Consider the following 23,879-nt stretch of genomic DNA (forward strand, 5'->3'; position numbering starts at 1 on the left):
GTGGGGTGTGCGACGGGAGCTCGGCGTGAGCCTCAGTGCTCCTCCCGTGGGCCCACGGGCACAACTGTGAGCCTAGGGACGTCTGCACGGTGCCAACAATAACTCCTATTGCACAGTTTCAGCTCTTCATCTCTCCGTTTCTACTACTGCTGCCCACCCCAGCACGTGGCTGCCTGACCCTTAATGTAATGGAAGTGCATCGCTCCGTTGTTCAGGCACCACCTGTGTTCCAAAGCCAGCCAGCATGGTCGTTCCTTCTCCTCTACTTCCAAAAATAGACTCACTTGTATTATACAAATTTTATGTTAGAAATACCCAATGAATTGCAGTCACAATATCTTACAGTTTGCCTCGCATTTTCCATATGTTCATAGTCTATTCATTCCTTCATTTGTTGGTGCAGTCAGAAGTAAAGTACCTCTCCTGCTGATGTATGTACCTCCAAAATTATGGAGATCTCACATTCAATCCCCATATCACCAGCTCTTCTACAGAAATACAAAACTGCATAGGCCCATGCGACACGCACACAAACAAGTAATCATTTTGGATTCTCTGTCAAGGCAATAATTTACTTAGAACCTGAAACGTGTTCTCCTCAGCTTGCCTTGCCTTCTACAGTCCCCATTTCTCTGTCATTTGGTGGCGGACTTGGGCAAACATGAGTTTTGGAAGTAAATTCTTTATGAGCTTCCAGGACTCTTTTTTTGTCCCTCAGTCCTCACACCAGACTGTCACATCAGGTGTCAGTAACACCTGAGATTTTTTACGGAGTTCTAAAATGCTGTGAAACCCCCTCCCTCATAACCCAATGAAGGTTAAAAAAGGCATGTTAAAAAGTCCAGATGAGAGGCGTGATGGTTTGTGTTCACACATTAATTAGATAAATAACTTGGTATTTGTGACAATAATAATAACTGAAATAGTTAATATTTACTTTAAATTGCTGTCATTACGTTTTACAGCTCTCATTTCCACAGGATGAAAGGAAGTAATTCACATGCCCAAGTTACTGCGCTCCATTACTGAGACCTCTGCTCAATTGTGCAACAATTTCATCAGATGGCACTTGCAAAAAAGTTCTTCCTGAAAGTCAGTTTGTATGTAATATGAGAGAATGAGACTCCTCAGATGCACACATTGACATCTAGAGAGTGTTTTCTATGGAAGATTATTTTCAGTTCTTGTTCCCACCTATCTAATGCCTGCATGGTAATAATATATATTGCACATATTTTTTCTTGTTTTATTTGCTATGGCACCCAAACTGCTTAGCATTTTCTAAACACTGTCCCTTCTCTAGAAAACCCTTAGAACTGCTTTTAGCAACAAATTTGCTTCGTAAGCCAGCTGTCATTTGCAGTTCATTTAAAGATTCCTTTCTGCAAAGCCACGAGTATTTCCCAACCAGTTTGCCTTGCCTAAGGCTGCACCCAACATACACTGCTTTACTCTGTGCTCAAAAAATAAATAAATAACTACTCTGCAACTGCAACCCTCTTTTACAGAGGCGTAATGTATCTGAAGTAAAATAAATATTTTCCCTAAATGCTTTCTTTTGCAATTAAATATTATCTTCCTAGTCTGGGAAATGTGGTGGTGTTTTTTTTTAAAACTCTGGAAAAGAAAATATTTTACACTTCAAAAGGGCAAACTATCAAATGCAACAGCCTGTGTGCCAGCAGGCCTCTTCCAGAGACGCAGAGCAGAGCCCAGCTATTGCACAGCCAGAGCCCACCTACTGCACAGACCTTCACACCTGCAGCTGCATTGCTAACTGCTCCTGCTCTGGCTCCCTCTCGCAGAGAAGTTTGCCTTCTCTGACTTTCTTCCTCTCCCGAACAGAATAAATCAACAGCACTTACTGACTGAGGCCCCCCAGATAAAAGCGCATACAGATGCCTGATACAGGAATGAAACTGCATGCTGAGGCTTTAGTTCAGTGTGTTGTATATTCATAACCAGAAGAACAGCGCGGCATCCTATGCCCAGGATGTGGGATCGGTGACACGGGAGACCTGCTCTACTTGATCTGCAGGGATATAACCACTTTTTCCCCCAACAGAGGCTTGTATCTCCCTAGTCATCATTTTTTCCCAATGTTACACAACCCTTAACCACAACTTAGGAGCCTAAATTTAATCACTTTTTTTTTAGAAGGCTGCATAACATCATCAGACCCTTGATAGCACATTCAGTGGTCCTATATTGAAAGAATTCACATCATCCCCTTTCCTCCCAGATCAGTACTTTTGCCACTGAAGTTTCTGAAGAAAACAAAACTGATCCTTCCACAACTTGTAGTCTCCAACGAGGGGCTGAGTGCTCCTAATATACCTGTCACCTTTTCACAGCGAGGCAGAAAATACCCACCTCCTCCACGTCTAAAGGGAACCCATCCCACCTAAGGCTTTAGAAGTCTTTGCCTTCTCCTTGATGGCCAGGGGCCTTCCCTGAGCTCGGCGGAGGGGGGACACACCTACAGACACCTGCCCCACTCCTGGTCCACTCACACCAGGTGGCACTGTTGCTTTTCACTGCATGCATGCACCCTTCCACCCTCCCCAATACTAACACTGTCAACCTGCCTCAGTTTCCGAATCCCTACCACCTTCCTACCGGAGCTATGAGCCTATTCAGATATTTTACACAGGGAGATAGCTGTGTAGAACTTGCTTTTCTGCCTCGATCTTGGCAATACCCTACGTATCCCCAGGACTGCAGACTGAACATTTAAGCAGCAGATGTAGTCAGTATCTGGTAAAAGCGCAGCTTTTGGATGAAACAAACAAACAAGCAAAAAAGCCACCATGGTAGAACAAAGGTGTTTATCGTTTTTGAAACATTACGAACTCTGGTATAAATTATGTAAAATATTTTCCATTTGCAATTCTGTTCAATGTGTACATTTATACATAATCCTTCATTTTTCAATGCCCTCCCCAACTCTATTCCTGCTTTTATCTCCCTCATATATTATTGTCTTCTGCTGATAAATGCTCTCATGAGCTTGTTTACACTTGCTTAAATTTGCTTATGAGGAGAGTTCTGAATTGATGTGTTTCTAAGGATGCTCTTCTGCACAATGTTCAATGACTCTACCCCCGTGAGCCCATTTTAAATTTCTAGCCACTAAAGGGGGGATTTGTTTGTTTGTGAAGGAACACTCAGAAAGCTCTCTGAAGCTACAGGGAAAAGTGTGCTACAGTGGAGTTAGTTATCCTTCAAAACAGTTACATTTCATTGACACACCGCTCAAAGGATCCTTTAACATTAAAAAATCTTAACAGATAAGAGCTCTAAGAGTTTCCTATTGCCTTTTCCTCATCTTGGCACCCACTTGGCTTTAAGTGCCCAGCCTAAAGTTAGGCCAATTTGCAGGGGCATTGTACCAAATCACTAGATGATGATAACATCTCTGATTGAGGGCTCTCCACTGAAGACACACTTGACACTCCCTAACATGAGGATCAAATCAATGGGAAATATGCCTGAAGTCATTGGTAACAGTTCTTATTCTATTGAACACACAGATGGGCCTGATAAAGAAACAGGGAGTGAAAAGTAGTGAATGCTCCATTTGTCTTGGAATGTTCCACGGACACATCCACTGCTATCTCATTTGCTTTTTGTCTCGTTCCTAATGAGAAAAAGCTATGATCCTTAAGTGAAAGAAAGAATAAAATACAGGAATAAATTAAGTTATTCCATTGTTTTTCCATTTTAAAATATATCAGCTTGAACAGAAAAACAAATGAACAACAGCAACAGCAACAGCAAAGTGTTATTTGTCTGATGACAACTGGTGGCTGAAGGAGCCTCATTCTGTTTTTGGCTGCCAGCTTCTGTTCCAGTTTCATCTCCATGAAAAGTGGATCTCCAGCGCAAAAACATCTGTCAGCTCTTTCCAACTGAACAGTGAGTATCAGATTCCTAAAAATAATCACAAGATTTCAACAACCTCTGCCATGTAATAGTAGAAGAGAAGCGATTACCTTTAAAAAAAGAGAAACAAAAAAAAACAAACAAAAAAATTCTTAAATTCATTCCTATAGGAATAACGACAGAAAAGTATAAGACATTTACGGGGAGGAAGATACCAAAACTAAACCTTTTCCAGGAAAAAAGACCTGCTTACAGGAAAGTTCTCCAAATATAGCAATGCTCAATGATTATCAGAAAAAAAAGTGGGTATGTTCCACTCTCCCAAACCAGTTCTGGTAAGTTGGGATGGCATGGACTGGGTCCTTGTGTCTTTGTCAATTCCCAAATCTCAAACCATAGCCGTTCCTCTTTAGCAGGAGACCTTCATGGGCCCCAAGTTAATCAAGGACAGGGCTAAAAAAGAAATCTAGAGCTCATTAGGAACAGAAGAGGCTCCTTATATACATATTCTGAAAGCACAGTCATAGTATTTGAAACAGTCTATTTATAAGCTTTTCATGGATCTTTAAATATGAGAGGCACTTCAAAAATTAGCTTGGCTTGTAATTTCAGCAACAGATATTGTTTACCAAATTACTGACACTGCACCATTAGATGATCAAACTAGCAATCATTAGTGAGTGCATAGTTAACCATCCGTTTAACCATTGGTTCTACCAGAGGGACACAGCGTGGTTTGAGACTACCCAGTGCTCGGCAGCCCACTGCAGTCACAGCAGAGGAATCAAGCATTAAAATGCCTGGCAATGCAAAACTTCTTCCCCAGCTTGTATTACGATAAAAGAGACTTAACCTTTCATCGTGTTGTTGCATGTATTAAGAAATATGTGGGGTTTTCAAGTTATTTTCTGCAGAACAAATTCTTCCAGCAGCTCTAGAGCAACCTTCAACAAATCTCTTCGTGCCTGGTGCTAAATGCAGCACTGTTTCTCCAGCCCACGTGCACCCTTCCAGGGCTGTATTCACCACGGCGGCATACAAACACCGCATCACTATCATTTAAAAACAGATTTGCTGTTTATTAGTGCAATACACAGATCCAGCTTTGGGAAAAGAAATCCTCTTTCCTTATCCACCTTAAACACCTGCTGCTGTGGCAAACGGAAGCCTCTTTAATATACAATCAGCATCAGCTAAACACAGCTAATGAAAGGCTATAAAGCGAGGGCCAGGCTGCGGCCCCAGCCATATGTCGCCACATGTTCCGCACTTTAATCGTTATTACCGCTGAAGCTGCAGGGAGGGACCGAGCCCTCGCCGCAGGATGCGGCTGCGGCGGATGGAAGAGGCGTTGAGCCCACACGCCCCAAGACTCGGCAGCGCCGCTCGCCGACCGCCCGGGGCCGGAGGGCGAGCGGCCCCGCCGCGGCTCCACAGGTCGCGGGGCTCCCGGCTGCTGCGGCACCGCAGCCTGAGCGCGGGGGGGCCGCCCTCGCAGGGCCCCGCTTACCGATGCGCCGCACGTAGTGCTTTGCAGGAAGTTTCCACGCTCCCCAGTTTAATCCGCGCGAGGGGGGTTGGAGGGGAGCGCGGCTGAGCAGCGATGGAAGGGGGCGGGCGGCGACGAGGAGGAGGCGGCGGCAGCGGCCGCGTTTAATTTTTTAATGAGGGCGGCTTGAGCAGCTCCCGCCGGGGTCGCAGCGCCGGGCGGCGAGGGGAAACGCGGCCGAGCCGCCCCCGCCGCCCGGGACCCCGCGCAGCCCCAGGGGCCGGAGCCGCGCCAGCCGTCGGGGCTCCCGCCTGGGCTTCGGCCAGCCGGCCCAGGAGCCGCGGGGAGCTCCGCCGTCCGCCACCATGGGCAACGCGGAGGAGACGGGTCGGTAGCGCGGGCGGTTCGGCGGGGCCGGGCGGGGCGGCGGGGCCGTGCTGTGCTGAGGGCCGCGAGCCCCGGGCTGCGGGCAGTGCCCCGGGGGGAACGCGGAGCCGGAGAAAGTAAGGGCTGCGCATGCTGCGGTGTGGCAGCAATTGCTTGGCGGATGCTCGGTGTCCTGCAGTTCTCGTAGTCTGCATGCCCCAGGGAAACAGGTAGCGGTTTTCCACATTCACAAGTTAAGGGTGGCACCAGTGAACGTTTTATTTTCTTGCCTCTGTTATCCGGACCTTGACCACGTACATGAATTCACAGCACGATGCATAGCGCAGGGTCTCTTGTTCCTTGGAGACTCCAGGCTTGTCTATCTACTACGGGTAAAATCTCATTTCTGCAATTCATTGCTTGCCTGGAGGCTGCAAGTGTCACTGCCCAGCTGCTGCTTCTCTGCAGGGGAACGCAGTTTATGTGGAAAAGTGTCGTTTCTACCCTGAATTACATGCTGCAAAAGCACTGCATGTCGGGGGGTGCTTTGCTACACTCACACAACAGTTAAATATGCTCCATTTGCTGGGCATGCGTGCCTTGGCCTTCCCACCTTACACCTACCTGTCTGCTGCCTTAGAAACCTTACCCTGAGCAGGCAGTTTTCTCCCCAGCAACTTATGGAACGCAGGCATGCAGCGTGCACATGAACATGGCAGGATGGCTGCGTGCTCAGAGCTGTTTTTGCAGCATTTCTGGCCATGTGTTGTTAACTCAGCTTTGGAGAATTCCAGATTCGTGCTGATTTCTATTTCATTTGGTCTTCTTTGTTGATTATCTTCTTACCTTACCACTTCCTATGCCCAATTCCTGTGACAGCATTCCCAAAGTTCAGTTTCTTTGACCAAATAGTTGAGTGCAAATATGATGCTTCTGAAACTCCTAGAAGATGCCGATTTCTATCCCTAAGCACACAAACACCTTTTCAAGTTAGGTTTGCTCTCACTCAGAAACAAACCTTGGACTGAAACTATTTGAAGTACCTTTAGAATGACCAGAGCCAGAAGCTGGACCTGCAGCACATCCAAAGGGAGAACAGATGGCAACTGATTTAGTGAATTCTGTAACATGCTCTAGTTTATGAACTGAGTTTTCAGGACCTGAGGCTTAATCCTGCCAAGGGGGTGAATGCTTCCAGTTTGAGCAGCTGTTAAAGGTACTCATTTCCACTACTGAGCCATTACAAAACCAAACCGAAACAAAAAAAAACCCACCAACCAATCCAGAACCCCAAGGGGGTTCTGTGGGAGAAAGGCTGAAACTCAAAATGTAAGGGAAATTCCCACCTTTCTCAGGATACTCCAGAATTATTTAATCTTTTCAATGTCTCTCAAAACATGAGGATCTAAAAAAGATGACCAAAGATCTGAGACTGGGATCCTCAATCCACACCAAACACTGGCAGAGTTGGTCTGGTGATCCACCAGAATAGTAAGAGTTTCAACAGTTTTCTTCCAGCTGACTCTCAGTGCTTAATGCCATGGTACTCCTGTTCATCCTGCACAGGTACAGCCAGCATCCATCCCCAGCTCACACCTCCATTCTCCTTACCTTAGTCGTCTCTGTGCCGAGCTATTTTCCTCCTTGCTATTTTCTCTTGGACTCACTGTTCCAGTCTCACAAAGGCCTCCAAATGGCCTTTCCACTCACAGCAAGATGTTAAGGAGCCCTTCTTTATGCCAGTGTGTTTATATGGGCAATGAATCAAAGGATGAGTAGTCTTCACCTATAAAAAAAAGTCAAGAGACATCAGTCTGAAGCCAGCCCCTACAAAATGACTGTGCAGATTCTAACTGATTTAATGCCTGTCCCCATCACATTGCCCTAGAGGTTATCTTCAAGAATTTTTGGATGCAGGCCATGTTAGTTAGCATGCACGGTCTTCTGACTCACGATTTGACACATACTCTGCAGCAACTGAAAGGATATCTGACTAACTGGGAGAGGACATCTAACCTGTAAGCTGCACTAAAGTGTGAAAACAATGCAAGTGCACTCAAGGTCAATTTGGTACCACAGTTTTGGGGATATGTAATTAGAGCAGAATGTTCTGTGAACTTTAAAGCTTCAATTACAAGTTATGAAATTCAGGACAGGGGAAAGAAGCACACAAAGATGTGTATTAGAGTTTCCCAGATCTCATTTCCCCGGGAAGAAAATACCCACTGTTTTCTCATGCAGCCATTTCAGACAAACTCTTGCCAAATAAGACTAAGATAACCATTTCTTACCACTCCATGTTTCAGTGTCAGTCAAACCTTGCAGAGAGATTTGTCCCAAAACGTCTGATGACAAACACATCCAACTTATTTCAGTGCATAACCTGCAAAACTAGATATTTCCCAGGACTCAGCTCCTATGTAGGGCTCCCCATGGCCATCCCTGAAACCTTTTCTACACATCTTTCAAGGTAGCAATGCTCTAGTGGATTTTGTTTGTTTGTTTTTGGTTGCGGTGTTGTTTTGGGTTATTTGTTCTGGGGGGAGGTGTGGATACTGCATACTCTATCTTTTCCCAGGTAGCATCTACATTTCATTTTCCCATAGAAGCCTTTCATTTAGTTTTTATAACCCAATGTCCTAGGATTTCTGGAAGGATACCTTTTCTTGACTGGCTCTTGTTCAAATCAACTGACTTCTGACACCAATTTGTGATATTTTTTCAACACAAGGTCAGGCTCACAGAAAAACTGGAAGGATGCACAATGAAAACCTGTGCAGCATGTGGTATTATCTGTGACATATTTCCAGAAAGTAAATATTGATTACTGCTGACATTACTTTTCTTGTAGGCTATATCCAGATCTCTTCTGCAACTTAACAGGAATTAAAACAGTATTGACCCAAAGGGCAGAACATCATTCAAAATAAAGAAGGATCCCATACAGCTCTATTGAATAGACTGTTGGTTGTTATGCTCTAGCAAGTGCGTAAAGAAAGCAATACAAAATCATACTATTTAATACCTACTATGTTGAGGGTTACTGCAAAAAGAAAAGAAGGAAGAGTTGTGTCCCATCTTTTTAATCTTTGTTTTAAAATTTTCATTCTTTAGGATGACATACAAAAATCCCACCGATTTTTAAAGTAAGAAAGGAGACACAGACAACATAAAAGTTTTGCCTGCTTCTATATTTTCAGGAATACTAAATCTTATTTTTACTTCTGTTATTAATTCTAGACTTAGTCGATCTATGGCTAGAGTGTAGCACCAAGTAGAGATACTGGAGCTCTCTGAACTGGCTAGGGCAGGTACCTGTATCAGCCTAGTCATGGCAGGGCAGAGCTCTGAGTGACCTAATTACTCTGCCAATAAATAAGTGGATGCCTGGAAATCCCTGTGGGGGAAAGAGGTGGTTGAATTGTTAACAAAAAGAGTTTTCCCCTGAGGCGTGTTAGTTAAATAGGTGTTAACAAGAGCCAAAAAACCCCAAGCTCCAACCTTAGAATAAAAATGCCTTTGTCCTTTGGTAGATCTGAGGTCCCAGTCCTTCCAATCTTCCTGCTGCCTTCTGAGACATAAGAGAGAGGGGATTTCAGAATCTGACAGAAAACCTAAAATAAAGCAAAACAACTCCCACCCTCAACTTAAGTCTATACATAAGATCAACTTAAAACTACAAAAATAAAAGTCTTTCATGTCTGGAAATACACAAAATTCTCCTGGTGGTGATGGCAGGGTGGGTGGGTCAGTCCCCTGAGCTCTGCACATTCGGAGCTGATGCTTGAAATGCCTGTGAAAATGTTGAGACTAAGGAGAAGAAATAAGAGTAAGACTCGGGGGAAGGGAATTTGCGTCATTTCTTCTCCCACTAATCTTTCCTCATACACAAGAGTATATTCTGATTTCCTTTTTTTTCCTGTTACATGAAGACAAATATACCGTGTGCCCATATATAAGACTTTATACCATGGGCTGCAACATCACTGCAGAGGCTCAACTGGTCAATTCAAATATACGTTTCAACTGTGCATGCTCCTAGGCACGCTTGGATTTCACATACTGAGTGACACCCACTTCATGGACATGTGTAGAGGAAGGTAAAGGAGCAGTTTGGCCAAAATATTCACTTCCAATTCTTGCACAGCTCAAAATAGAGCCTAAGGGTGGAATTGCACACACCATTTTATTTTGCAAGTTGGATCTATTTATTTAGATTTCTAAGTTAAATTACATGACCAAAATCCATATTGCTTGGCTGAAATTCCCTTTGAGATCAATATGAGTTTAACTAGTTTAAGGACTGAGGTAAAGCCATTCCAGAAAATGTATTTGTTTATCCAGGTGGACACCTTGTGAGTATTGTCTAATTAAAATCTGCAGGCTTATGCCCAGTCCGACAAAATGCTGTTTGCAACAGCCATGTGTGAGATTACTGTTTTGAGGAGATAGAACGCCAGAAAATTGTGCATTTGCTGCCAGTAAGCGGATGGTATGTAAGGGCTAGAGGTTTCAATTTTATCACATTAACTTAAACGTGGAAAAAACAAAATAACAGGACACTACAAAAATCCAAGCTGCTTTTCATTTCAAACTGTTCATATACTACAGAGCTCAGGCATACATACCCCATTTAGTTCTAACCAAACTGATTTCACTTTTCTATGCAGGCAAAGAAGCAACAGAGGTGAAAATCCCACAGAGTCACCAAGATGTGATGTCCAATGATGAGCAGTAATTACTGCGGCAACACTTCAGCCAGCATGAGTGTCAATGAAATGTCTGCCTTCCCTCTGACTTTGGAGCAAAAAACTGGTTTTGCCTTTGTGGGGATTTTGTGTGTTTTCTTAGGACTTCTAATTATCAGATGCTTCAAAATCTTGCTAGACCCCTACAGCAGTATGCCTTCTTCTACGTGGGAAGATGAAGTTGAGGGGTTGGATAAAGGGACATTTGAATATGCTCTTGCATGAAAACTCACATGATATCCTGCCTTAAATTTGATGTTGATTTCATTTTGGAAACCAACTGTTAGTACATTTGTTACACACGCATACATACATTTTGGAGATGTGTTGGTATCTGTGGCATTCATTTTGTTAAATAAATGTTTGTTGCAAACTCAGAAGGCATTTCACATTGCTTTTCTTTGAGGAACAGTGGAAAGGAGGATATTAAATGGTTAACAGCAAAGAAATACTGCATTGAACAATTCACTAGAAAGTCAACACAGTAAAAAAGTATTTTAACAATCAAATGTTATCTGGCTTTTCAGAGGAGGATCTCATTTCTACTGTCTTATGATAAGCTGGATAGAAAGGCAATGGATTAAAGGCAGGTCCCTGTATAGTGAATGCATAAGTGGTCATTCCCTCCTTCTCTTACACAATTTTCTGAAACTCAGATTGTGCTTGTATACTGAGAATACAGAAGAGGAGGACAACAGATCGTTGTGGCTCAAAGAGGTGCTTGCAAAAAGCAGCCCATTTGTGTGTGTCCATGTTGCTGAGATGAGAGGAACATCAACTGCTAACTCAATTCTTGCCTCTCAAGAAGAGAATGTGCTGTACTAGTGACTGTTTGTAAGGAAACTGTACTTTGCTACTCCTGCATGAAACATTTAAGTGATCTTCTGCAAACAATGCATACTTCTATTTCTTCCCGCTCACCTGATTGTATGTCTTGATAGAAAAGGTTTTTCGTTTCAAAATTCTATTCTGCAGCAGTGGAAAAACAAAGAGAACTCGTGGAAAGGAAACAAACATCATTAAGGATATTTTGTATTCTACAAATTCAGTAATTCAAAATATATTACCTACTCAAAAGTCCAGTAGGAATCAAGATAACTACAGTTCCACACCACCAATGTCAGGAAGTCAAAACCTTAAGGTGAAAGAGACCAAGTAAACATTATGCAACTAACCTCATAATCCTGCTGAACTGGTCAAGGCATGTCAATTTTTACTCCCCTTGGGTACAGAAGATGAGTTGGTTTAAACTGGAACTTCACCTGTTGTGCTATTAGCTGCAATCTGTTCTGTCTGGTTAACAGCTCCCAGCAGTAATTAGACCAACTTGTCAAGGCCAATAGAGAGACACTCACACTGCACATACTCATTTGTGTCCAGCTCCCAGAGGGCAGGGGGTCCAAAAGCTAACTGGAACTCTTTGTACCCTCCAGCTCCTCTCCTCAGCTGTTTCTTCTCATTGTGTTCCTACATCTGTGCACAGTGCATGATTTGAGTGTCAAATGGGAAAACTGGTCACAGGAGATCTTATCAAGACAGAAGAACTGACAGTGAAAATGGAGACTAAAACCACAAGGTCACCCTCATATCCACAGCTGTTTAGCAAGTATGATAGTACTTGACAGAAATTCAATTTCACTTTGAAGAAAGTTGTCATCAGAATTTTAAGCACTGCCACTTTTGCTAAACAACTCTGTGCAACAAGCAGCAAAGACAGAGACCAATTACAGAAGTTGGTTTCTTTTGCACGTAAAACACATGCAAAATACATGTTGTTCCTTTTGCTGTATGTATTAGGCAGAGGCAGCCAGTAAAACAGTGAACCTCAAACGCCGTTCGGAACATGAAATATCAGATTGCACAGGGAAGGACATGATCTCCTGTCTGAAGAATGAGAGAACTACAGACAACACTCATCTGCACTGGCTTATCTAAATTATAAATAACTGTATGAATGTAAGAGCTTTTAAACTGTTTCAGAGTCTGCCAAAGAAAAAAGTGCCAGACTCTCAGAGATGCAGTATATTGCATTTATCCTAGTTAATTTAACCACAAAATCAAAGGCAGATATTGATATGGCAATTCATGTGATCTGTTCTTGCTGGATAGGATCATCCACTGCAGAGCATTCTTTTTACGTACTCTTAATCAGCAAAGCTGAGCCCTGTGCTGTCAGGTTAACATGCTGAAGGTACTTAAGTTATCTGGGATAAATATAGTTATCTCTAAACTACATGGCAAATACAGCAAACATAGCCAAAGAACCCCACTACTTACTGACTTCTTCTGCTTTTGACCCTAACCTATTGCTGAAAGCAATTACCAAACTCCCTTATGATTAAAATGCTCCATCATTTCTTTCTTGCCTTTCCTGTACCCCTCAAATACAACAGAGTCAACGTTCTCAGAAGAAATGCACAAAACCTAATTTTTCAAAGGTTTTCCTTAAATATACTGAGTAAAACTTTGAACAGGGTTAGGAGCAATTAGTTCAAAACCACACATGGGACAGGGAAACCCACCAATGGGTCTTAAAGAGCACACAAGCGATCCCACTGACTTCACTGCAATCTCTTCTGCATAAGTGCACTGTGTGCATTTTATAAATTCTTGTTATCTGTACCACAACATATGCACGACTGAAAAATAAGAGTATGATCTGTGCGCAGAATCAGACATAGTTAGGAGGGAAATGGAGATAACAGAAGTATTTTGGGGCCCCCATGGAAATTTTGCAATACCATAAAGCCTGTAATTGTAATAGATAGGTACATTTGCTGGTTAATAGTTAACAAGGCAGAATGCTTCTCTAAATCACCATCTAGAAATGTTTTGAAAGTGAGGGATTGGACAGTTTATTCAATATATTAAGCAGGAGAAAAATCTGGCCAATAAGGCAGAGTCTGAAATACTTCAAAGTGAGGGACAAGCTATACGCATGAATAAAAGAGGCAGATTGTCCTTCCCTAAAAACACAAGGTTGAGTGGCAAGTTAAATTATCCTGAATAAGGTAAATTTGATAATTTATGCATAAGGATAGAATATTAAATGCAAAATTAATAGCAAGTAACAGTTGAGAGTCTCCTGGAAATACACCGTGAAAAAATCAAGTGTTATTTTCAAGAACAGCAGAAAGGTAAGAGAGTTTTATTTTCCTAGCCAAACAGTAACATTATGGAAATAAGACAGTGATATTACAGAATTATTTTGCTTGGTAGAAAAAGTCTCATTGCCATCAAAGAATCATGATTTCCTTGAGTCACGAGGACTGAAATAAACTTAATTTCACTGACCTTAGTGACAAAAGATTTGTTTTCACTCTTTCATGCCTGAAGATGAAACACTTTCTTACAATTTTAAAAGGTTGAAGGAAGCAGAATACTATGATGAGAAATGTGTAATAATGGTAATAATAATAATAACATAGACCATCAAAAACCAGCAGAAGTGAAAGAATTTAAATAAATGTAACAAGTTGCTGTGAAGCTTACAAAACATTAAGCAGGAAAACCAACAGAAATATGAGAGGGTTGTAAAGTGGTATCATTTCAGAGAGGCTACAGTAGAGTATCATTTATAGCTGATGGAAGAAAGGAGGAAATATGCCTTAGCTGTATCTCACACTCAAGTTGGAGGACATCTGATTATCTGCTCTTCAAATTATAGTTTTGATATATGATTTTAGACGAAATATACACTGCCAAGGTCTAAATATCGATGTAGTGTTTTATCTTGCGGTGCCAGAGCAAATGCATTTCACAAAATCATAGAAAATTTTAAATTGGAAGGAATATCTTGAGGGCGTGTAGTCCAACCTCTTGCTGAAAGTACAAAATTCTAAGAAAATTATTCTAATGGACTTGTTTATCCAGATTTTCATTCACATATTCTTTTTTATAGACATATTGTGTTTACAGAACTTTCTGCTATTATGTAATCTTGCAAATTTGCTATGTCTAAATATGCTTTTAGTCAGTTTTAGTCAGTTTGAGTAGACCCAGACTCCTATTGAATTATACAGCTCTATACAGTCACACTCCTGTAGAAATTTTTTTCAAAATATATGCATTGCTGTTGCTTCTTATATAATTTCAGTATCACAGAAATAACAGGCGATGCATGGCACTCCAGGGCCGTGTAGGCCATCCCAAAAGTTGCTGCAGTGATACCTAACCCACCAAAGGCCTTAAATACTAGTACCCTTTCCATTCTTGGGGGTTTTGTTTATTTGTTTGCTTGTTTTTGAGGGGTCTATGTGGAAAAGTAGAAGTGGGAAGCAGATAGTATGGGTATCATATCTTACAGGCTGCCATTCAGAGGGGCCTAGACAGGCTAGACAAATGAGCCAACAGGAATCTCCTGACGTTCAACAAGGACAAATGCAAATCCTCCACCTGGGACAGAAAATCTCCTGCCCTGTAGGGGTTGAGGCCTCACTGGCAGGCAGCAGCTTTCCAGGCAGGGACCTGGTGAGCCTGCAGAGAGTCAGCAACATGCCCTGGGAGCAATGAAAGCAAACTGTGTCCTGGGCTGTGTTAACAGGACCATAGCTGGTAGACCAAGCAAAGTGATCATTCCCCTCTTTTACACACTCATCAAACTGCACCTGAAATTCAGTTTCTAAGTTTGTCTATCTGTCCTCCGCATCTCCCCATGTAAGAGATAACCTGGGGAGCCACTAGTGTAGTCAGGGGCAGGAGCATAAAGAAACTGGACTTGTTTAGCCAGAAGAAGAAAACGTATTAGGGGAACCTGCACAGCCCCCAGTACTTATGGGGAGGTTACTGACAAAGCAGACCCAGGCTCTTCCCTGAAGTACACAGCAGGAGGGTGAGATAGGAGAGTCATAAAGTAATGCACAGAAGGTTCTAATCTCTACAGGACAATTATTAAAATACCTGCCATGATAGGTTCTAGAATTTATCCTTGCAGGACAGGATTGAGAGACGTGACTGATGACAGCCCTGAGAGACCTGATTTATATTCAATCTGCTTTGAGCAGGAGGTTGGACCAAGTAAACTCCTAAACTCCCAATCTGTGGAATTCTATGACTTTCTACAGTTTCTGTCAAACTGTCTTAAAGAGTGCCTTGAGCGTAGAAGTGGGAAGCAGAGTACAATTCTGTGAACCTTTCAATGCCTAAGCCTGCTGTTAATATTTCTCAATAATTAATATTTTACCATAGACTTATATTTCATCTATTTAGTTTGGCAAACCCAGTGCTATTTTTGGATATGTTTCAGCCGTTGATTTATTCTTTCATATGTCATTAATTTTATTTACATAAAAAACAAATGAACTGCAGTATATTGTTTGTCTGCTCATAAATTGTCACCATCCTGGAATGGTTGAAATTTGAAGTCTAACTTTTGTAACTAATTTCAAAAACATGTTTGATTCAAGCTTTTCAGGCCAATTTACTCCTAGACTATAAGAGAAGTAAGTATTACAATGTCGTACATAAGTGGAACATAAACAGTAGATGAACTTCATGGAGTCTTGTGTAATCTCTCGTACTGCCTACACTTGCACTGGCTTCAGTTCAAAATTTGCATTATTAAGAAAAGTACTATATCTGAAATACAATTTTAAGCACTTAAAATCTGATCGATAGCCCATTTTATTTAGATAGAAAAATCCCCACAAATTTAGTCTTTGACATAACTACTGATTATTTGACATGCCAAAGGATGACAGTCTCATGGAGGAGGGAGCTTCAGGTGGAAAATTTCCCTAACTGTGCAAGTTAATAGAAATGCTTTACTCATATATATATTTTAATGGCAGAACCACAGAGGACAAATTTAGGAAGATTGCTTAGGAAGCTTATTACTTTAAGAACAAAGACTTCAAATGCAACAGCGCTAGACCCTTTGTTGCAGATAGAAGAGCACTAACTGCAGCCACAGAAGAGCAGAAGACTCAGTGACCTACGTCTGTCTCATTCCCGAAGATGTCAATGAACAATTCTCCAAATGTATTCCTGGATCCAAATGCAAATCGGTTTCAAGTTAACATAATTAATGAAAGCCACGACAGCAATGAAGCATCTCAACAGGACGTGGGCTCTGACCCACCACATTATGAGGAAACATCTTTTACTGAGGAAGCACACAACAGACTGAGAATCAGTTACAGACCGGGAAAAAGAGAATTATATGACAATTTCCTTCAAAATGGGGAGAAAACAGAAGCTAGTTTACATCCCTGTGATACTCACAATAAAATGTATTATCTACAAACTTTTGGCCATAACACCATGGATCCAGTTCCTAAAATTGATTATTATAGAAACACTGGCAGCGTCAGCGGGAATAAGCTCAACAGACCAAGCTTATTAGAAATTCATGAACAACTGGCAAAGGTAAGTGAAAAGGAAACATAATTTTTTTTCTCTGTTCCATTTCCAGGCTGTTAATTCTGTTTATTAATATGAAAAAGACCTTAAATTTGTGGATCTTGCCCAAGACAAAAGTACAACTAATGTACTAATGTTTTCTGCCCTGTAACCTGCTTAAAGGAAAGATTTTTATTAAAAGCTGATATTAATGAACTTGATTAGCAGAAAGTCATAGCTTAATCTTCTCTAAAAGTATAAAACTACAATATTTCTTCTTCTTGTTTCATTTAAGATGGCAGACGATGAATATCAACTCATAATTTAAACAAATTACACAATTCACATTTATTCCAAATTTAAATTTAACATCAGCGCATAACAAAGTTTCATGAACTCCTGATGTATTCATTAAAATATATAGCTATAGCTATTATAAACAGAATTACGTGCAATAAAAGCAATTTCAACTAATCAGAAATCAAAGCACTACTTGTTTAGTGCAGTAACAAACCATTCACACAGCAAGAAGGAACTGAAAATAAATATGCTGAGGTAGAAAGTGTTTAACTCTGAAGAGAGAAAAATAGACAACAATTTTCAGGTACTGATTCAGTGAATGAATTTAGTCCTTCACAGTCATTATACCAACAGTTTTGGGAAGAATCTGAAGAGTCTCTTGAATGACCACATATAAAGTATTTATGGAAGAATAATCTGGCTGAATTCCTTCTAACCCATCATGCAGAAGAGCTCTTCAGCTTTTTGGTTTGTCACCCTCTATAGATTCTTACCAGAAGAAAATGCAATGGTCAGGTATAATCTTTGGGGTTTGCAGATTCAAAATTTCTACTGCAAATAACTTGGCAAGCTAGCAACATAAGATATTAAATTTCAGAATTTCAATGCCTTGTGTGATCCTGCCTCAGCAAAATTCACCTATCAATAGAGCTTTTAAGGCTCGAAATCCATGTGCGGAAGAATCATCTCCATGCAAAATAGTGTGGAAAACTGTAATGAGAACTTTTGGAAGATAAGAACAACTAGATTAAGCACTTTGAAACAATTAAACTATTCAAAAACCTGCTACTAAGCATTACTGGAATAATTACGACACTCAACTGACTTTGATGAAATTAGATTCTTTCCCCTCAAGCCATAATAATAAGTTTTTCATAAAAAAGTAGAGGAGAGATGCAAGGATACTCCTATTTAAAGAATTAAAATCAAACCTGTCTTGAGTTTCTTTCATGCACTTGTCAGGACAGGGCTGGAAAGAGATCACCTCTACATTCAAACTCACACTAAAAGTGTCAATAGGCAGACAAAAAAAAAAAAAAACAACACAGAAAAACCACCACCCATTCTTCTTCTGTGTCAGGCAATACTGAACTGCGAGATCTCCAGAAAAAACATGCTCTCATTGCCTGTCCACCCTGTTTTACATACCCCTGAGGTCTGAATAATTCAGATAAGCATCTGTTTTTTGGTCCAGATCTTACTCAAACTCAATTTCTTTGGAGATTCACCTGTCCTAAGGAGGATCAATAAAAAGAAATGAAATCAAGCAAAAAAAAATAGTCATTAGGAAAATTAGGGTCTGATTCTTTAGTATCCAGTTAGAACAGCTTCCTAGCTTGAGTCCAGCTTATTTAAGGTCTCCACAGACCTGCATAAAATGGTTTACATAGAAAGGAGAAACAGGTTACCTGAGTAATCATTTATATTTCCATAAATGAATGCAAAGTGGAAGTGAATAGGGGTGAATATGAATTCTGCTCTACCACATTCAGATGTGCAGATGAGTAAGCCGTTACTCAGGGAACTAAGCACGTTTCCATGCTCAAAAGAAACTTCCTGTTACAGAAACAATTTACGTTGGTGGTAGTCAGGTAGAGGGGAAAATAGTATATTTTGGCTCTGAACACAATGCTAAATGAACTTGTACTGAACATCAGCATATTAAGGGATTTTCAGTTTTGACCATTACCAGAAAATTCAGTTTTTTTGCTGTAGCGTATCTCATTTGGGCTAGCAGATTGATTTGTTTGTTTTAAACAAACTTAGACAAATTGCTTGGGGTTTGTTACGACTTTCACCTAGAGAAGGTTAAAAAGAAGGCAGCTTCCATTCTAGAATTAAATGAATGGAAAATTGCTTCACAGGTTGGGACTGCTAGGGAAGAGAAAAGAGCACCATCTAGCTCGCTTGTTCCCACACTTTTTCTATTATCCAGCTTACAGAAGAATAATCTTATGCTTCTCAAAATACAAAGGTGAATGTCAGAGGTAACGAGATTTTTGTTGTGCTAGCAATCTACTGTGCCCATATATGCAGTTAGGCCCTGGTTTGAGAACCAATGGCCACAGCACTGGAACAAACAACCCATCACCATCACGGCTGGAGTCCATTCCTGGCTGTCCCACAGACTCACTTTATGATCTTCAAGTGACAGAACTTTGTGGGGTTTTCAAGTTAGTGTTGAACAAGACAGTTCCTAAGTTAAATTCAGCAGCTGCCAGGTTAAAAAGTACAGGGCTATTACAATATCAGCTCTGTTTCTGGAAACAGTGCAGAAGGTGGTAGGCACTACCAGAAGTACCACTCGTTTGTGTATACCAGAGTGCTTATTCATGCGGTCCTGCCTTAAATTTCCAGAGAGATTCCATAAAATCTAGTTTTCTAATGTTTTTTGCTGAGTGTTTCGAGATTTCCCCCTGAAAAGCACCACAGAAAGATGCAATCAGAGGTAATTTAGGCATTCTGTAGAATAAATAAATCTGAGATCACCAAATAGCAGATCAGTAGAGATGAGCATTATGATGGTATGAACAAGCTGAGCTCCTCTTAGCAGGCGAGAGCAGTATGTGCAGCTGAACCTGCATGTAGCAGGCTCTCTAGCAATCCCTAAGGAGAGGATGAAATGCCACGGTGTGTGGTGGGGGTTAGACTAATATCCCAGGATGCACATCTAGAGATGCTTTAATCCTTTTTTCTTTACGCCGAAGTCTGGATTTACCACCCTATACCCAAGGCAATCCCCTCTCTCCCCAGCTTTTTTGAAACTCAAATTGTTGAAGACAGCTGTCTTGTCAAAACCCATTGCCAAATTTTGATAAGAAATTGCATATGTTTGACTTCAGATTTCTAAACATCACATAACCATTCCCATTGTGCTTTGATGCTGGCTTAACTTCAGAAGATAAATGTTAATATTTAATACATTTTAATATGTAATTTTTTAAATGTCAGAATCTAAGGCAGGCTGAAAGGAACTTCAAATATCTAGTTCCCACACTGCTGGAATCAAATGTGTGTCCTCTTTTAGCAAGATGTGTCAGTTTTTGCACATATTAAGCCAGAAAACACCAATTAAATCCCTAAGAAGTAATCATCTGAGTGCTATTCCACAGCTGATGGCTGGTGATAATTACTTGGGCTTAATATTTCCCCTACATAAGAAATTATCTAACCTTTCTTCATCTTGGCTACTCTCCACACTTGTTACGAAGACTTGATGAGTTCATCATCTTTATCCCCAGGAGAGATGAAGGCCACACTGTTCTGAAACATGCAAAGGAAAATGTTGTGTTTAGGTTTTTTTTTCTGTGTTTTTTTTTTTAATTAAAAATAAAACAGAACAGTTAGCTTCTGATTTTAGTAGATTTTCAAATTACCCTTCCACTTTTATTCCACATCCTTAATGCATGAGGAGCATGGGTACATCTACTTGGTAAATAACCAATCATTGACTAAAGCACACCAATTTAAATTGCATTTATGGAAGGTTTAAGGCCATAATTTATGATAATGGCATGTGAGAGCACAAATTAATTCAAAGTGTGAATGAAACAACTTGTTTCAAGTACAAGCACTGAACTCTTCCATTGTTTTTGTCGTTGAAATTCTAACCACCATATTATATATAAATAAGCCAAAAAACAAACAACCTAACATTATTCTGATCATTCTCTGTAACTCATTTTAATTATTTACCCTATTTAGAGCAAACACTGCATTATTATTTTAGGGTGAGAATTGTCAAAAATAAATATTTCAGGATCTCAAAGTCATATGTTTTCAATAGATCTTGTATTCCCATTTCACTTAGAGTCAAAATGGCTGTATTCCCCAACTTGACTATATGTCCAAATGCATTATCCAGTCACTTATTTCTCATTTGTGAGCACTAGCCTAAATTTATTGTGTCAAAGGCATTCTAAAATTTTCCAGTGTAGTGGCTAGAGACCCATCCATGAGGAGTCCAAACATGAGCATAAATATCATCGTTCTTTATGCCTGTACTGTATTTTATTTTTTAAGCCTATGAACAAACACAGAAAGAGCCTTAAAGCTTAAGCAAGATCTAAAAACCTCTTCTGTTTCCCAGAATCACAGATGGTTCCCCTCCTTGACTTGTTTAGTTAATCTGGAAACATCTTCATCCCCCTCCAAACCCTAAAAACACCTCGATTCCTCTCCAGAAGTGATGCACGCTCCTGACCCTCTGCCAGGCAGTGACAATGCACACAGTCCTTCCTGAAGGTCTTTGCACGGGACCCAGATAATATTTAGCAACAGTTAATCTAATTGTGATTCAGTGCAAAACCAGTCAGAACTTTGTATAAAAATTTTTACAAGAAAGAAAACAGCAATGACAGAAAGTATAAACCTCAGCACTGTGACTAATTCCTATTCAAGCCACAAGAAACATATCATGGTGCTAAACAGAACTGAAGAGATGAAGTGCAGATTTAAGTCTCTAACTGAATGTGAATGATCCAAAATTCTGGGCTATTTATTCTAGTTACATGGCAAATATGCCAATTTTTAATTCTACCTAGGACAGTTCAACTAGAGCTGAATAAAACACAGAAAGAGTTATTTATTTACTGCATTATTAATGAACACATTTCACCAGTATTTCTGACTGTTTTCGAGAATATGTTGCTGTTTCGAGAAAATATTTGCTGCTGGAATTATTTTTGTATTTTATCCAATGGAAAATACCAAAGTTCATCTCATAACTTATTTGACATGCAGGTAGATCTCATTTCACCAGTCAGCTATTATCCCTCTGTCTATACTTATTAACATTCATAAATTGTTGCGGCACCGCATGAAGGCCAGCCATGAGACCCTCTTTACATTAGGTGCTCTACTAGCATATCAACACAACATAATATACACTGAACAGAGTTTATAATAAAACCAATTTAGTATCAGGTAATGATGCATTTACTCTGCTTAAGTGATTCTTTCGTCTTTTCTCAGTTAGCAAGCCCACCTGTTGATGCCTGGTGTCACCAGAGAACTGCACTCTATTCCTGAGACTGTAAAGTCTAATTTTCTTTGGAACTCCCTTATTCCACATCTTTCTAACACAAACAGGTTTCCTCTGCTTGGCACAAACATGTGTTTTTTTTCTGTGTGATCCTTCAGAACATAGCCGTGAGCACCGGCTCCGTGGAGAGGGTGGCTAATGGAGAAAGCACTGCTGGAGATGAGACAGCAGCCAGCAAGGAAGAAGAAAAGAAAACAGGATTTGTCAAGTTCGGATGGGTGAAGGGTGTGCTGGTGAGAAACTTATCTGCATTTCCAAAACATAAAATAAAATAAAATTTAGGAGTAGTTCTACAGTACCAAGCTCTTTTAAGAAGAGAGGGAGGTGTACATGAAGGATGTCTGGGGTGGTCTTTAATAGCCTTCACTGCACACCATCGTGCTTCTGATTAACACAACTTTCAGTGTTATGCTAATGCAATATTGTTTGTTTAAAACCTAGGTAAGATGCATGCTCAATATCTGGGGTGTGATGCTTTTTATTCGACTTTCCTGGATTGTAGGTCAAGCAGGAATTGGTATGTATCTTATTTAATACCATTTTCAACAGTGAAAGGGATAAAGAGGATAAACTATACACGACTGTGATTAATATATAATCTGAGATGTGCATTTGCATGTTGAAATAAATAACGTTCTCAAATGCTTGCCAGGGTAAAATATGTTAATCCTCCAAACTATTGGAATTTTCCAGAATACCAGCCAAATTACTGCTTAGAGGCATAGATCTGTTAACTATGCATATGATCATCACATTTGAATATTTCTGAGCTTTGGTGAAATTTGTATTTAGATCCTGTAACAGATGTAAACGTTGGGACTCAGGCCAATTTCTAATACGTGTGTACAGAATTAACCTGTAAGAGTTCACACTTTGCTTATCTGTGAATCCCAAACTTTGTCATCTGCATATTAAAAACACCACCTCTTCACACTTCTCTGCAAAGATGAAAACAGAATTGGAAGGAGGTCTCATCAGGGTTCTATTTTTAACTATAGTAGAGCACTAGATACTAGTGTACTATGAAACACTTATTAAAACTTTGTTACCACTTTTATTAACAAAGTACACTTCACAGTGTGATGTATCTTTGCTTCTTCGCTGAATTTTAATTAACCCAATTCCCAGTTCGCATCCCTGGGAGACTGGGCCCCAGGGGCTCCATTCAATATGTTGAGCATTCAGTGAAAAAGGGCCCACAACACAGCAAGAACCTCCTGCAACTAGAAGCTCCCCAGGAAGGTATCAGTAACTCTTGTGTGGCACAACTTCCCTTTTATAGCTGCTGTTGTGAGGAAACACAAACATGAACCATGACAGCAGTGTCACTGTGTTACCTGTTTAAAATTAAAATGGGGCCCTAATTTTTGACTAACACCTAGACATCACAAAAAGCACCAATCTAAAGGGCCGATGGCAAGTACTTCAGTTTGTATTCTCACAGAATGGAAATACTGAGTAGACATGAGCTGGAGTGTAAACTTTCACATCTGGGCCTCAACTCTTCACATCTTGGACAAAACTTGGTGCTCAAATTCAGGCTGAATGTGATCATCATTGATTGCCATATTATTGGGTGAAACAAAACACTGAACAGAAACATCTCCAGAATTTTGCATGACTGAGGTCTAACTTCCAGCAAAACACAGTAACTTTACGGAAGTTTTGTTTGAGGAAGACTGAGCTTTAAAAAAACAGACACAAATGA

The 23,879-nt window shown here is 40.5% G+C and overlaps 2 protein-coding genes across 3 annotated transcripts in view; both read left to right on the forward strand.

Annotated features, from left to right (window-relative positions):
• On the forward strand, window positions 4,002–11,399 carry CTXN2 (cortexin 2). The gene is made up of 2 exons (XM_021407316.1): window positions 4,002–5,761; window positions 10,411–11,399. The coding sequence occupies exon 2, from the start codon at window positions 10,465–10,467 to the stop codon at window positions 10,711–10,713; it is 249 nt and encodes an 82-aa protein (XP_021262991.1). The 5' UTR covers window positions 4,002–5,761; window positions 10,411–10,464; the 3' UTR covers window positions 10,714–11,399.
• SLC12A1 (solute carrier family 12 member 1) overlaps window positions 15,471–23,879 on the forward strand; it is a 52,647-nt gene continuing 44,238 nt past the window's right edge. For both annotated transcript variants that reach the window (XM_021407318.1, XM_021407319.1), the window contains exons 1-3: window positions 15,471–16,854; window positions 22,270–22,404; window positions 22,613–22,688. In XM_021407318.1, the coding sequence (XP_021262993.1) occupies window positions 16,444–16,854; window positions 22,270–22,404; window positions 22,613–22,688 (622 nt within the window). In that variant the 5' untranslated portion in view covers window positions 15,471–16,443. The remainder of the gene's footprint in view (window positions 16,855–22,269; window positions 22,405–22,612; window positions 22,689–23,879) is intronic.

This window comes from Numida meleagris, chromosome 9 (assembly GCF_002078875.1).
Source record: "Numida meleagris isolate 19003 breed g44 Domestic line chromosome 9, NumMel1.0, whole genome shotgun sequence".
Lineage (NCBI taxonomy): Eukaryota > Metazoa > Chordata > Aves > Galliformes > Numididae > Numida > Numida meleagris.

What these genes read in the sequence shown, in the direction of transcription:
- CTXN2 (XM_021407316.1), top strand. Translation starts at nt 10,465, where the DNA reads ATGATGAGCAGTAATTACTGCGGCAACACTTCAGCCAGCATGAGTGTC.